The sequence below is a fragment of the Silurus meridionalis genome, chromosome 7 (assembly GCF_014805685.1).
Source record: "Silurus meridionalis isolate SWU-2019-XX chromosome 7, ASM1480568v1, whole genome shotgun sequence".
In the NCBI taxonomy this organism is placed as follows: domain Eukaryota; kingdom Metazoa; phylum Chordata; class Actinopteri; order Siluriformes; family Siluridae; genus Silurus; species Silurus meridionalis.
The window spans coordinates 11,758,551-11,771,235 of NC_060890.1; the positions used below are offsets into that span (position 1 = coordinate 11,758,551).

Genomic DNA, 12,685 nt, shown 5'->3' on the forward strand with positions numbered 1-12,685 from the left:
GCGATCATGAGCAGAAGTGTAGTAGTGTAGTGTGCAGATCTGCGCCACCTACTGGCTCGGAGGAGAGCAAACAAACCTGTATATCCCACCTGCACACACTCAAGTGTTTACTGTAGCCAAGGAGAGACAGACAGCATCAGGCTGAAACTCCTGGTGTCTTTCTTAACTTTAGACTGTATAAAAGATTATTTACATTAATCCTAACCAACATCTTTTACTCTTCTGTATAAGGCCTAGACTACACATGTAATTGGATAACAGCTGTATAATTTATATATTCCAGTACAGATTTGAAGTAAGTGAATTACATTAACCATCATACTGCGGTGTCAAAATGTACAATATTTGAGGATAGTATTTCTACCTTTGGGAAACTTATGGATTGTCAGGTGTTTGTGGTTTCTCTGTGATTGTTTTTCTTCTTTTCAGCTTTACCAAAGTGAACAGGAAAACAGAAGCTGATATGGGAACCACTGTTAAAACTGTTGAAGTGAAAATGACAGCAGAAACTAACTGGTTTCCAGGACTTTCTACAACACTTACTGTAGCAACAAAGTGTGGCTTATTACCTGCAAACTCTGATAACTGTCTGCAGATTTCATAAAGTGACTTGTGTCACTGTTTTCATTCATTTACCCTCATGTAGATTCTGTCTGAACTGTTTTAGTGAAGCTTCTTACTGATTTTGCCTGTTTTAATAATAATTGACTTTATACAAAAAAAGATTAAGAATAATGAAAATAATAAATCATAAATTAGAACACGGAACAATAGAGTAATATATAGTAATATATATGCACCTGTGTGTGTGTGTATATATATATATATATATATATATATATATATATATATATATATATATATATATATATATACACACACACACACACACACACATAAATGCACCCTTGAGCATTAGAGGTATTGGTAATAACCCTCTGCTTTGCACTGGGCCACGTCACACTACCCTGTCAATGATTAATTTCCTGTACATCGAATAACGTTAAAAAATATTAGATTGTAGGACAATTTTCTAAATTGAATTTACACTTGTACCAAGAACAAGACAACAGTTACACTTTTGCACAACGTAACAGAATAGAATGTGATTTTTTTTTTTGTGCTCTGTCTGAGCTGAGTGTAAGAACATTATCTCTCCTAATCTTCTTATCCTTCTGTTGTATACAGGTGGAGGAGTGAAATGGAGCCGGAGCGAGAGAATCAAAATTGCATTGTATTTGAGTCTGTTTAATGCATGTTGTGCCTTAGAAGTGTGTATGAATCATCCAGTACATGTTTGTGGATTAAACAGAACAGCTACTTTTCAACTAATAAAAATGGAGGATCGTGAGATGTGGCAACAAAAGCTTGACAAACAGGTACATTTCACAGTTCTCTTAGATTTGGAGAGCCTTATTCTAACATCAATGCAGACAAATCTTTCTTTTCTTCTGATTTTAATAATGCAGTTTTTTAAATAGCAGGATAAATAAATAATAACTATTTGAAATTGAAATAGCAGAACATCCAAAAACTTTTGTTTGTAGGCTGTTCTGATATGTTTAATAAAAATGTGTAATTCTGCATTGAATGTATGAGTGAAACATTATTGTAATGGAGATTTTGAAATGAATAACAGACACAGATTTATGTAAACAGCGAACACTTTTGATGAAGAAGCAACAAAAGAGAAGAGCTAATGCTCAGATGATTACAGCAAATCACGATGCTCGACCAAAGAATCACAGGCAGAAACCTGCAGCCGAAGACACAGCTCTGTTGATCAGTCAGTCTCAAAGCAGCACCTCCTTAAATGGTAGATGAACATAAACATGTGTAGACACACTTTCTCATTTTTACATCGATTTACATTTGAAACATTTATATATATTTATAGCACAGAAAAAGTATAACATCCTAAAGTGATAAATTAGTGTTAAGCTTAATGTGCTCACAATCATATTGGTTCTGAATTTGAATGTTTAGTTCAGTTGTATAAGTCTGTCTATAATGACTATTGTACTATTATTTGTCTGACTATTATATGTGTGACCCAACTGACTTCATCCAACTTTCTGTGTTAGACACTCAGCTGGAGCAGGGCTATGATAATATGGTTGAAGAAATCAGTCTTGATGAAATGATCATTTCATCTGAAATGATACCAGAGGACACAATGCCACTGACTGCACCCATGATTAGGACAATTGACCTGGATACAGATAGTCACACGACTCCCAAACACACACCAAACACACCCAGTCAATCAGAAGAGCGGAAGATTAAGAAGAAAGATATTAAGGAAACTCAAGCCAATTGTGAGTCTTTGACATATACAGTGATCATTTAATTTTTCACTGCAGGTTTTTACATTTTGTTTTGTATAATATTTAAGTGCTTGAGCATTATGATGTTGAAGAAGGACAAGGAAAGCAAGAGAAGAAAACAATGAAGAAAAAGGAAAAGAAGAAAACAGAGGAAGAACAAAGTAACTTACAGCAAAAATATTAGTTTATTATTATGTATTTTTTTAAAGAAATATTAAATCCATAGCAAATGCCTTCTGTATTGTTTAGTAGTTGAAATTGATTCAGTGGTAGAGTTCAACACAGATCAAAACAAAACAGAAACAGAGAGTGAGGATGAACAAAAATCTTGGTCTAAGAGTCCAGTGCCTTCTACACCAATGAAAAAACAACTTTTATCTGCTTGTAAGTGCAAAATAAAGTTTTATTTTTTATTTTATATTTACAACCTATCCCTCTTACCAGAGGCAACATTTGAATTTACAAAATATCTCCTTATTGCTACACTATCTTTTCATATTAACACTGTATTTTACAGCACACCTAAATGACTCTGAAGACGAAACAGAAATCAAAGAGAATAAGAAGGAAAATCCAAAAACAAAGAAAAAGTCCCAAAAAACTTCAAAGAATGAATATGATCTTGCATCACTAAATTCAAACTATAGACGTTTCTCTTCAGAGAGTGACTCATCAGACGTTGAAAAGGTAATAAAAATGTGTTGCATTTTATCTTATTTTCTATATTTATATAGTGTGTAACATTTTGTATATGTCAGTCTTTACCAGTGTCTTTAGAAGATCTAGAACAGTTTGCACTTCGCCCTGCACCAAGAGCTGTGACTTTCCAATGTAGAATCACCAGAGACAGGAGAGGAATGGAAAGAGGAATCTATCCTACATATTACCTCCACATGGAGAAAGAGGATGGAAAGAAAGTAAGATAAAGAAAGTTTATATACTTATTTCCTTTATATTGCTCTTTTATCTACTTTCATTATGTTTCATTTATAAGGTCTTTCTCATGGCTGGAAGGAAACGTAAGAAGAGTACAACTTCAAATTATCTGATCTCCATTGATCCAACTGATTTATCCCGAGACACCAGCAGCTATATAGGCAAACTAAGGTCATTATTGTTAAAATTTTTTTAAATAAAAACATTTCTTACTTACCTATGAGCATTTTACAGTAATATGTTATCTCTCTTTGTAGGTCAAATGTTTTGGGGACTAAATTCACTGTATATGACAATGGAGAGAATCCAGAGACAAAGCCATTTGTAAAGGAAACTGAATCACTTCGACAAGAACTTGCAGCAATTTGTTATGTATGTTGCCATATTCATAAGGTTTTTGAAAATAAATCTAATAAAATAAGTAAATCCTTTTTTAATATAGGTTGCATAATCATGTATTGCATACAATAGCAAAATGCAATTTTTTTTACTTATTCTAATTTTCATGAATTATCTTCTTATATTCATGTTTACTCAGGAAAAAAATGTGCTGGGTTTTAAAGGCCCCAGGAAAATGACGGTGATCATTCCTGGCATGCGTGAGAATGATGAAAGAGTCTGTATTCAGCCAAAATGTGTGAGTATTAAAAAATTGCCTGATATGTCTATAAAATCGCTTTTGCTATAGATACAGTATACGAACAAAGGTTTTTGGACACCTAACCGACACAACTATATGTAGACACAAATTTTGACTTGCACAAGACTATAGGAGGTCTTTGTATGTTATAGTTTCACTTTAACTACTTTTAGCATGACGTTGCACCCATGCACAAAGTGATTTTCGTTAAGACTTGTATTGTCAAGGTTGGAGTTGAAGTCTCCTGCATAGAGCTCTCATCTCAACCCCACTGAACATCTCTGGGATGAACTGAAACATTTACCCACTCACCTGCCACTAGTGCCAGACTTCACTAATGTTTATCTGGCTAAATAATAAAATCCCCAATGTCATGCACCGAACGTCCTGTGAAAACCCTTTGCAAAAGAATGGAGTTTCTTATTACTGTGTGTCCATAAACTTTTGGCCCTATAGTTTAGTTATTTAGGTAAAGTATTATATTGCAGGTGCAATCGAACCCATTTAATTATTCATAAAATGAAACTATTCATAATGTGCCAAAAATGACTTTACAATTTTTAATAAATGCAAAATAACATTTAACTTCTGCTTATTATTTATTATTATTTTTCACAACCTGTATCACTGTCCTCAGGAGCCTGAAACTCTTCTCACCCGTTTTGACAATGGTAACAAAGAGAATTTAGTTTGCCTTGTAAACAAATCACCAACCTGGAATGAGCAGACACAGTCTTATGTGCTCAACTTCCATGGACGGGTTACGCAGGCATCTGTCAAGAATTTTCAGATTGTACATTCTGACAATGGTGAGTTGGATTTTATATTTTTATCAATATTTTCTTGCAAATGGAACAATACAAAGTTGGTTTCTGTGTTCACATCATTAAAGGTTCCCAAATAGACTTTTTTTTGTATCTTTTATTGCATTCAGAAGAATACATTGTTATGCAGTTCGGAAGAGTGGCAGAAGATGTGTTCTCTATGGACTACAGCTACCCTTTATGTGCACTACAAGCTTTTGCAATCACTTTGTCCTCCTTTGATGGCAAACTTGCTTGTGAATAAATACACTGTTACACTGTTCAATCGTAAGAGTGATTTTTTTTTCATTGCTAGTACCACCTTTGTTGACATATAGCCAAATATCTTTCAAATTACTTTTTAATTGTTTTGGGTCACTAAATTGAAATAAAAAAATATAAACCACACTGGTTGCTGTGAATATTTCAGAAACTTATAATCTTAGAATTTCATGTGCAGAGTTTACATAGAATGGAGTGATCAGCATATCTCTGGGTGGAAACGGCTGGACGGGTTAAAACTAATAGGAAGAGTACAGCCATTTAATACTATGGTGAACAAAAAAAATCTAAGCATTTAAAGCACAATAAACCTGGGTATTGACAGGAGACTATGATGGTTGCACTGGCCAGCCCTGCACTGTAATTCACTGTGCTACTGGTTTGTTCTTCTTCTTGTACTGTGCTGTTTGCACAAATGTTATATCCACTTTATGTAGTTGTGTGTGTAGGTCTGCTTATCTCTTAGTTCTGTGTTGTCTCATGTAAATGTGTCTTGTCTTGTGTAGCACCTTTGTCCTGGTGTAATCTTATTTCATTTCACTGCACTGTACCAACTGAGTATGGTTGAAATGACAGTAAAACTACAGAAAAAGTGTTTCACTTATCCACTTATCAGCCATCAGCCTCCTCTGATCTCACTGGTCACATATGTGCTCTCCTGCTTCAATACTATCTGAAGGACAAGTCCATAAATGTGCAGAGTTACAGCTGTTCCTATTGAAGCAGGGGAAACAGTGTATGTGTATTTATTAATTATTAAGTATCCTCTCTCTCACACACACACACACACACACACACACACACACACACACACAGAGAGAGAGAGAGCGCTGGAGGCTGTACAGGGTGTGTTCTCAGTAGGTGGTAGTGTGCTGTACACGCTTCAGCCCGACTCCCACAGAAGAAGCACAGGGACTCGGAACCACTTGAAATGGAAACTCCCTTTTTCTCCTCGTACTGTCATTCCGTTTTGGTAACTTCGATGAAGTAACTCGGATTTCAGAAGGCGTTTCAAAACGAAGCAAAAATGCGCGACCGAACCAAAGAACTGGGGAATGTAAGTTAATTGATGCACAATGTTAACATTTCACTAAAATATATATTTAGGAGGTTAGCAAGCGCATATAGCTAGTAGGTCAATGTAGTAGCTTAGCTGGGTAGGTTTGTTTTAAGTACTTGAACTGAACTCCCCCCCCAAAAAAAAACTTTATCACAGTGTGCTTTTACTTTCTTATGTATGTAGTTTAACACTTTTGTTATTAACTTGTCTTGCAGGATAATTGAGTGACAAACAGAGGCTCTGTGTAATTGACTGCTAGCTGCCCTTTTCTATTTAGCTGCTGCTACATGTAGCGATTAGCACAATACAATGACAAACCTCCAGACTTACTGTGTTCACTTATAAATAAGGCGTTACAACCAGTTGAAGTTATAAACTGTAGTGTGGTTTGAGTTCTGTGAGCACAGAACTGTTACTATTGTTGGTATTAGTAGTCCTGCACCTTCTAAGCAAACATGGACCTGTGATTTCTTACACACGATGCTGGTTGTCTACAGTAAATGCACAATAAGACACGTTTCATAGATTGAAAGACTGTGGACTGTGGCATGTTATAACTGAAATATATTGATAGAAAATGTTTGTTTGCAATTCAACATTTGGTGGCAATAAGCAGCTAAAAATAACCTTTCTTTCCCTTCCTTACCTTCCGTTCTGTAAATGTTTGTGTATAGTTGATAAGCTTTGTTTCCTCTGTCCACTCCAGCCTGTGGATGGCTCAGATGAAGACGAGGAGGGCACAACACTCATGATCAAACCAGGCACAGGGACCTCCATTAAAGAGGACAGAGAGAATGAGGCTTTCTTTCGGAAGGTAAAACTGCTGTGCTGCTTCCCTCTCTTGTCTATTTACAACAGAAATTCTAATGAAAGGATTTGCTTTATTTATAATAAAATATGGATGTAGAATAAATTTGTAGTTTATGACCACTTGGTCAAATGTTTTTGTGGGAAAGTGCTGTTTCTTTACAAGGTTGTTTTTCTAATTGTTGTCTTTTTGAAGTCATTGTCGGATTTTCATTCTTTTTCTTGTAGGTTCACGAGATTCGAGAAGGGCTTGAAACTCTTAAGAAGAAAGTAGCTGAACTGGAAAACAAGCAAAAAACTGTTTTAGGTGTAGCACTTCCGGAGGAAAGTTAGTATCTTAGACATACATAAATATCACATCTAATTTTTTTAAAATTTACTTTTTTGTTGTAAACTCTTCTTGACACAATCAGGCACTGTATTCTGTACAATGTATGATCATTTCTATAAAAGGTGATTATTTATTTATTTTCCCAGGTATGAAGAAAGAACTGCAGACTATAAGGGATGAGATCAAAACATTAGCTACCCAAATCCAGAAGAAACTAAAGAGTAAGAAATTTAAATCAAATGTGATCATAGAAGACATTCTGCAAGTATTTATTCCATCCGAACAATTGCATAATCTGACACTTTTATAGGTATTGAACCCAAGAAAAGTGAGGAAGATGGGAAATATGTTCCAATAAATTTAAGAATGCAAAGAACACAGGTTGATTATTGTATTTTATTATTTTTTTTAAATCATATTGTAATGTAGTATATGTTCCAATGTAATACTATTAATATTCCTACTGCAGTCTTTTTCACAGCTTTTACTGAAATACTTTTGGATGTTATTTGTTTTTCAGCATACTGTCCTGTCCCGAGAATTTATTGAGTCAATGGGCCACTGTAACACAATTCAGGCCAATTACAGAGATAGAAACGTAGAGAGAATACAAAGGCAACTTAAAATAAGTGAGTATCCAGTCTATTTTTACATGACTGCATTATACGTTACAAAATTCCTTTCACTTTCAAATATGGACTTCTCTTACATATGGGAAGGTCACTTAAGAACAATTAAACCTACTGTCATGTTCATGAAACCAGTTTGAGAAGATTTTTGCTTTACAACATGGTGCATGTTTACACTGGGAGCAAGAAGATGGGTAAATTGTGACATTACACCAAATACACCACCTCCACAATCCTGGACTGTTGAGCCAAAGTGGATTAGCGCTTTTCACATAAATGCAGAACCTATTATCTGTGGCCTCAGCAAAAATTGTGATTTATTAGCCCAAGCTATGCTTTTCCAGTCTTTTCCAGGTTGTAGGACCTTATTTGTAGTTGTAGTTGTAGGAGTTTATTTTGTGTTGTTCTTTTCTGACATGCTTTTCTTCTCATGGCAGCCCTCTTTAAAAGACTATTATGTGTGAAAATTTCAGGTGATGTGTAGTTATAGAAAATACTTAATCCAGCCTGTCTCCTCCAACAATCATGCCACAGTCGCAATGACTGAGATCACGTTTTCCCCCTGTTATGATTGCTAATGTGAACATTTACCAAAAAAGCTGTCTTGTATTTGCCGGATTTTATGCATCACACCACTTCCAAGCGAAACAGGATATGCAGGTGTTCCTAATAAAGTGCTTAACGGGTTTATGTTTCCTGACATTATTTATTAGGGATGTGGGTATTAACAGCAGTCTGTGAGCTTAGTACACCTCGATATAAGTGGCTGAAGAGTTGACTTTTGCTTAGAAGTTTGGAAATGGATTTGCCCATTTCCTGTTCAAACTTGGGAAAAATAAATGTTATAAGAAATATTTTTCTTCCCAAAATAGTTTTTGGGAAGATGTGTCATAGTGGTACAGCTCAGTGAAGTGTTGACAGTGAGGCTCTACCAACTAGTAAAAATACAACACCAATAAAACAGTTTGATTTGAGTGTCATAAGTTTGGCTCTGGGTAAATACGGTTGGGTGTAAGCTTTAACAGGTAAATAATAACTGAAGAAATAAGTGTTTAATATCCGTTTTCTTTCCATTACAGCTGGCAATAACGTCACAGATGAACAGTTAGAGTCAATGCTTGAGAGTGGACAGACGGACGTGTTCACACAAAATGTGAGTAATATTAGCAGTTTTCTATTGAAATTAGCTGAGGCTTTGGTAGATTTGCAATTTGATTTGAGCTTCAATATCTTTAACATTAGAGTTGCTGTAATGGGCTGAATTAGTTTGTACTGCTTAGTGTACATGAACTGTGGTTGAACTGTAAAGGTTAACTGGTGGGGGCTTCAAGAATTTTAAATGAAGTAATCAGTTCTTTGTAGTAAATCATGTAGTCTATCATGTTACATGTTTCATATCACGTTTCTATCCAAGTACTCTTTCTTGCTTTCTGAGGCGTCAGAGAGGATTTGGTAAGATAATTTGCGCAATGAAAACACTTCTGCTTTTAAAGCCTCATGTTATAGAAGCGAATTCATTATTTTCATTAGATGTAATTGTTCTCATCATATTTAGTCATGACATTAGTGACCTGTGGATTTAGTTGTTTTCTGTTATCATGTGTTGCATGCCAAAAAAGCATGACCTATTGAGTTTAGCATCCCCCCATGCAAAATGGACAAGATACTTCTCATGTTGTCTTGGATCAACTAGCCGGATGTCATTGTGTTCACATTGAAGTTCCGATTTTTTTATACAGATCTTAACAGATGCCCATGCCACCAGGCAGGCGCTAAATGAGATTGAGTCACGGCATGATGAAATTCTTAAACTAGAGAAAAGCATCAGAGACCTCCATGACATGTTTCAGTATCTTGCAATGGAAGTGGAAGCACAGGTGAGTTCAAGTAAGACACTGAGGAAAACATTTAGCCTGGTAGATGTTAATTGATCTCCTTGTCATGGTAATATATAAAAATATATTTTTTAATGTAATCCTACTAGAATGGCTTTGAATCTGATGAACCTCATGGAAAATCTTAAAGTCTTTTGGGACTTTTTTTAAAACAAACAAAATCATGTGATTGATTTTATCTATGATAAAAACCGTAACTGGATATCCACATCTAAAAGGAAAATGTCCCTGATACACTGTAGGGCATTACAGTTGAAGACTTATATCATGTATATCATATATCATGCTTTTGCATGCTTGTAAAAGTTTATGTTCATAAATAAAACATTCAATTGGGGTTACAACTGAGCTCTAAGATCAGTGATTAATATATTAATAATCTGTAATGAAATGTTTTTTTCTTTTTCAGGGGGAAATGGTTAATCGTATAGAGAACAACATAATTAACTCTTCTAATTATGTAGAGAAGGCCGTTGAAGACACAAAGGCAGCAGTTGTCTCGCAAAGGAAGGCCAAAAAGGTTGGTGAAATGAACCAATATTGATGCCGTGATCGAAAAATGTTTAATTAAATGTATTTATCACTTACATAGTCTTTGTTCCTATAAGTTATGATTCCGTTTCTAGAGAAATGAGTATGTTCTTTTTCCTCGTTAAATGCGTATGTGCAAAATGCCTGGTCTCAGAAACAAACAACCATGAATGTGATGATAAAAGGTTGAAAATCGTGGTCCAAGTGCAGGTTGAGATGAGACCGTGAATGACTGACTGACAAGTAGACACACACTGTATATTATCAGCATGGGAGAGGAAGAAGCACCTCTTCTTTAGACACTGTGTGTGTGTGTGTGTGTGTGTGTGTGTGTAACTGAGAATAAACAGAGTAGAGAATAAACTCTACTCTTATTCCTTAATCCTCTCTGTTTATTTATTTTATTAGTAAAGACTTAAATTTCCATGACGATGCTTATTTGTGTTTGTGATAATGCATTGATTTGATTCTTCTTTTATTTTTGTTCTTTCTTTAGAAAAAACTCTGGATTGCATTGTGCCTTGGAATTGTAGTTTTGATAATTGCTATTGCTCTGGGTATTAGTTTTAGCTGAGAAGTTATTAAACCAGGTTTGTACACTTCACCAAATGTAGCAAGATCATACAATACAAATACATACAATAGCTCAAAAATCTCCTTAATTCCAATATACTGACATTTCAGCTTAATTTGGTTTATGCAGAAAAATTACGTTTTGGCATAGAATTTTTGTTTTTAGTATCAACAATCTTTATACATTATATTTTTTATTAGAAACACACATTTCCTTCTTTGCAATGTTCTGAAGAAGTGTAACCAGTATCTAAACAGTGGCTCAAAAAATCTTAAAAATCCCTAAATTCAAAAGGAAATAAAACAGATCCCGATCCAAGTTATGAAATCTAAAGTGAAACCTTAAAGGCAGAGGGATGTTCAGTGTGTGTGTGTGTGTGTGTGTGTGTGTGTGTGTGTGTGTGTGTGTGTGTGTGTGTGTGTGTGTGTGTGTGTGTGTGTGTGTATATATATAATTTGTATATATAGTGTGTGCATATATGTATGTGTTTTTATTTATTTATATATATATATATATATATATATATATATATATATATATATATATATATATATAATATCACACACAGACATATATATTTTAATAGTCTTGTGTTTATTTTCGTTTAACCATATAATGTACATACAGGTTTTAAGTTAAAGGAAGAAGCAAAAGTTTTTAAAGTGTCTAAATACAATTTTAAGCTACCCCAGGCTAACCCTAACTCAAGAAGAATAAATAATTATAATATAATTATTATAACAATTATGAATAAATATATCATATTTAACAAATATATAAATTATAAATATAGTATAGATTTCTTTAGCTGGTGGCAGAGGGAGTACCTTAGCACCTCTGTCCAAAATCTGAAGTTTTTCATGTATTTCTTAAGATTTATTAAGAAAGAATCATTTTTGTAATTAATCTTATTTCCCCTTTTTCCCCTCAGCACCCTCTTTCTGCTGGTCTTCTCTGCTTTGCATTTTAAACAAATGATGTGTTGATGACACAAGCCTGAATTTCACTGATATCCTCATATAGCAACAGTTCCTCCAAGTTAAAGAATTATGGCCCCTTGACCCAGAGATTAGCATTGATTTTAAAGCTGTGCTGCAATATGCTTAATAAGGATCACACAAGCATTTTTAATATAAACCCAGTCATTCTGTAAAAACACTGACCTGTTCTCAGGAAACCCCACATGGTAAAACAGATTTTTAATATATAAAGCAAACAGAAGAACCTCAAAATCACTGTAAGATATTTGAGCTTTGTTTTTATCTTTCTGTTTAAATGTATTTGTTAGTGTTTGTGTTCCAGGAGATATTTCTCAAGTTTATGTCTGTATATACAAAAAAAGGAATATTTTACACCATTGCATTTATTTTACATTATGCATTTCTGACTTATGAATTACTTTAATTTCATTTCTTAAAATGTAGATTCCTTTTTACTTAATCATGACTCTACACCTAGTTCTTTAGTGTGAGCTGCATGCTACGAAAGAAAGCTAGGCATTGAAAATAATTTTTACGACTTGACTGCGTAACACACTAAAAAATGTGCTGCGAGTTACTGGGCCGGTGTCTCAAATAAATCATGCGGATTTGCTTTTTTATGCATTCTATATGTACAGTCAATGTTTTTTCTCAATAACCTTTTTCTAGTAACCTTCAACTGTATGAATTTAGTTGCAGGTAATATCAGGCAGAGTTTTGCAGTATTTTGGTGCATAATGTAGTGTTATTTTGTACTGAACTACCTGTAATTTTAATACAGAACTGTTGTTTTAAAATAAAATCTATCTTCTACTAAACACTACTTGGGCTAATTATTGTGTTTTATGAACTTGAATAAAAATAAGGTGTTTGTGTGTGTATATGTGTAT

The 12,685-nt window shown here is 34.3% G+C and overlaps 2 protein-coding genes across 3 annotated transcripts; both read left to right on the forward strand.

Annotated features, from left to right (window-relative positions):
* Window positions 1-106: 106 nt before the first annotated feature.
* si:dkey-220f10.4 (tubby protein homolog) lies at window positions 107-4,992 on the forward strand. 2 transcript variants are annotated; one of them, XM_046854507.1, is made up of 13 exons: window positions 107-295; window positions 1,189-1,379; window positions 1,660-1,816; window positions 2,085-2,318; window positions 2,396-2,488; window positions 2,577-2,711; window positions 2,845-3,014; window positions 3,086-3,244; window positions 3,322-3,434; window positions 3,521-3,635; window positions 3,802-3,900; window positions 4,541-4,712; window positions 4,838-4,992. In XM_046854507.1, the coding sequence occupies exons 2-13, from the start codon at window positions 1,278-1,280 to the stop codon at window positions 4,969-4,971; spliced, it is 1,683 nt and encodes a 560-aa protein (XP_046710463.1). In that variant the 5' UTR covers window positions 107-295; window positions 1,189-1,277; the 3' UTR covers window positions 4,972-4,992. The 2 variants fall into 2 exon arrangements, with proteins under 2 accessions (XP_046710463.1, XP_046710461.1); XM_046854505.1 differs by lacking the exon at window positions 107-295 and having other exon boundaries at window positions 2,580-2,711.
* An 821-nt stretch (window positions 4,993-5,813) lies between these two features.
* Window positions 5,814-12,618, forward strand: stx4 (syntaxin 4). Its single transcript, XM_046854517.1, has 11 exons — window positions 5,814-6,045; window positions 6,755-6,862; window positions 7,084-7,183; window positions 7,333-7,407; window positions 7,497-7,567; window positions 7,707-7,815; window positions 8,895-8,968; window positions 9,555-9,692; window positions 10,120-10,230; window positions 10,738-10,831; window positions 11,747-12,618. Exons 1-10 carry the CDS (start codon window positions 6,016-6,018, stop codon window positions 10,813-10,815), a joined length of 894 nt encoding a protein of 297 aa, XP_046710473.1. The 5' UTR covers window positions 5,814-6,015; the 3' UTR covers window positions 10,816-10,831; window positions 11,747-12,618.
* The last annotated feature ends 67 nt before the right edge of the window (window positions 12,619-12,685 follow it).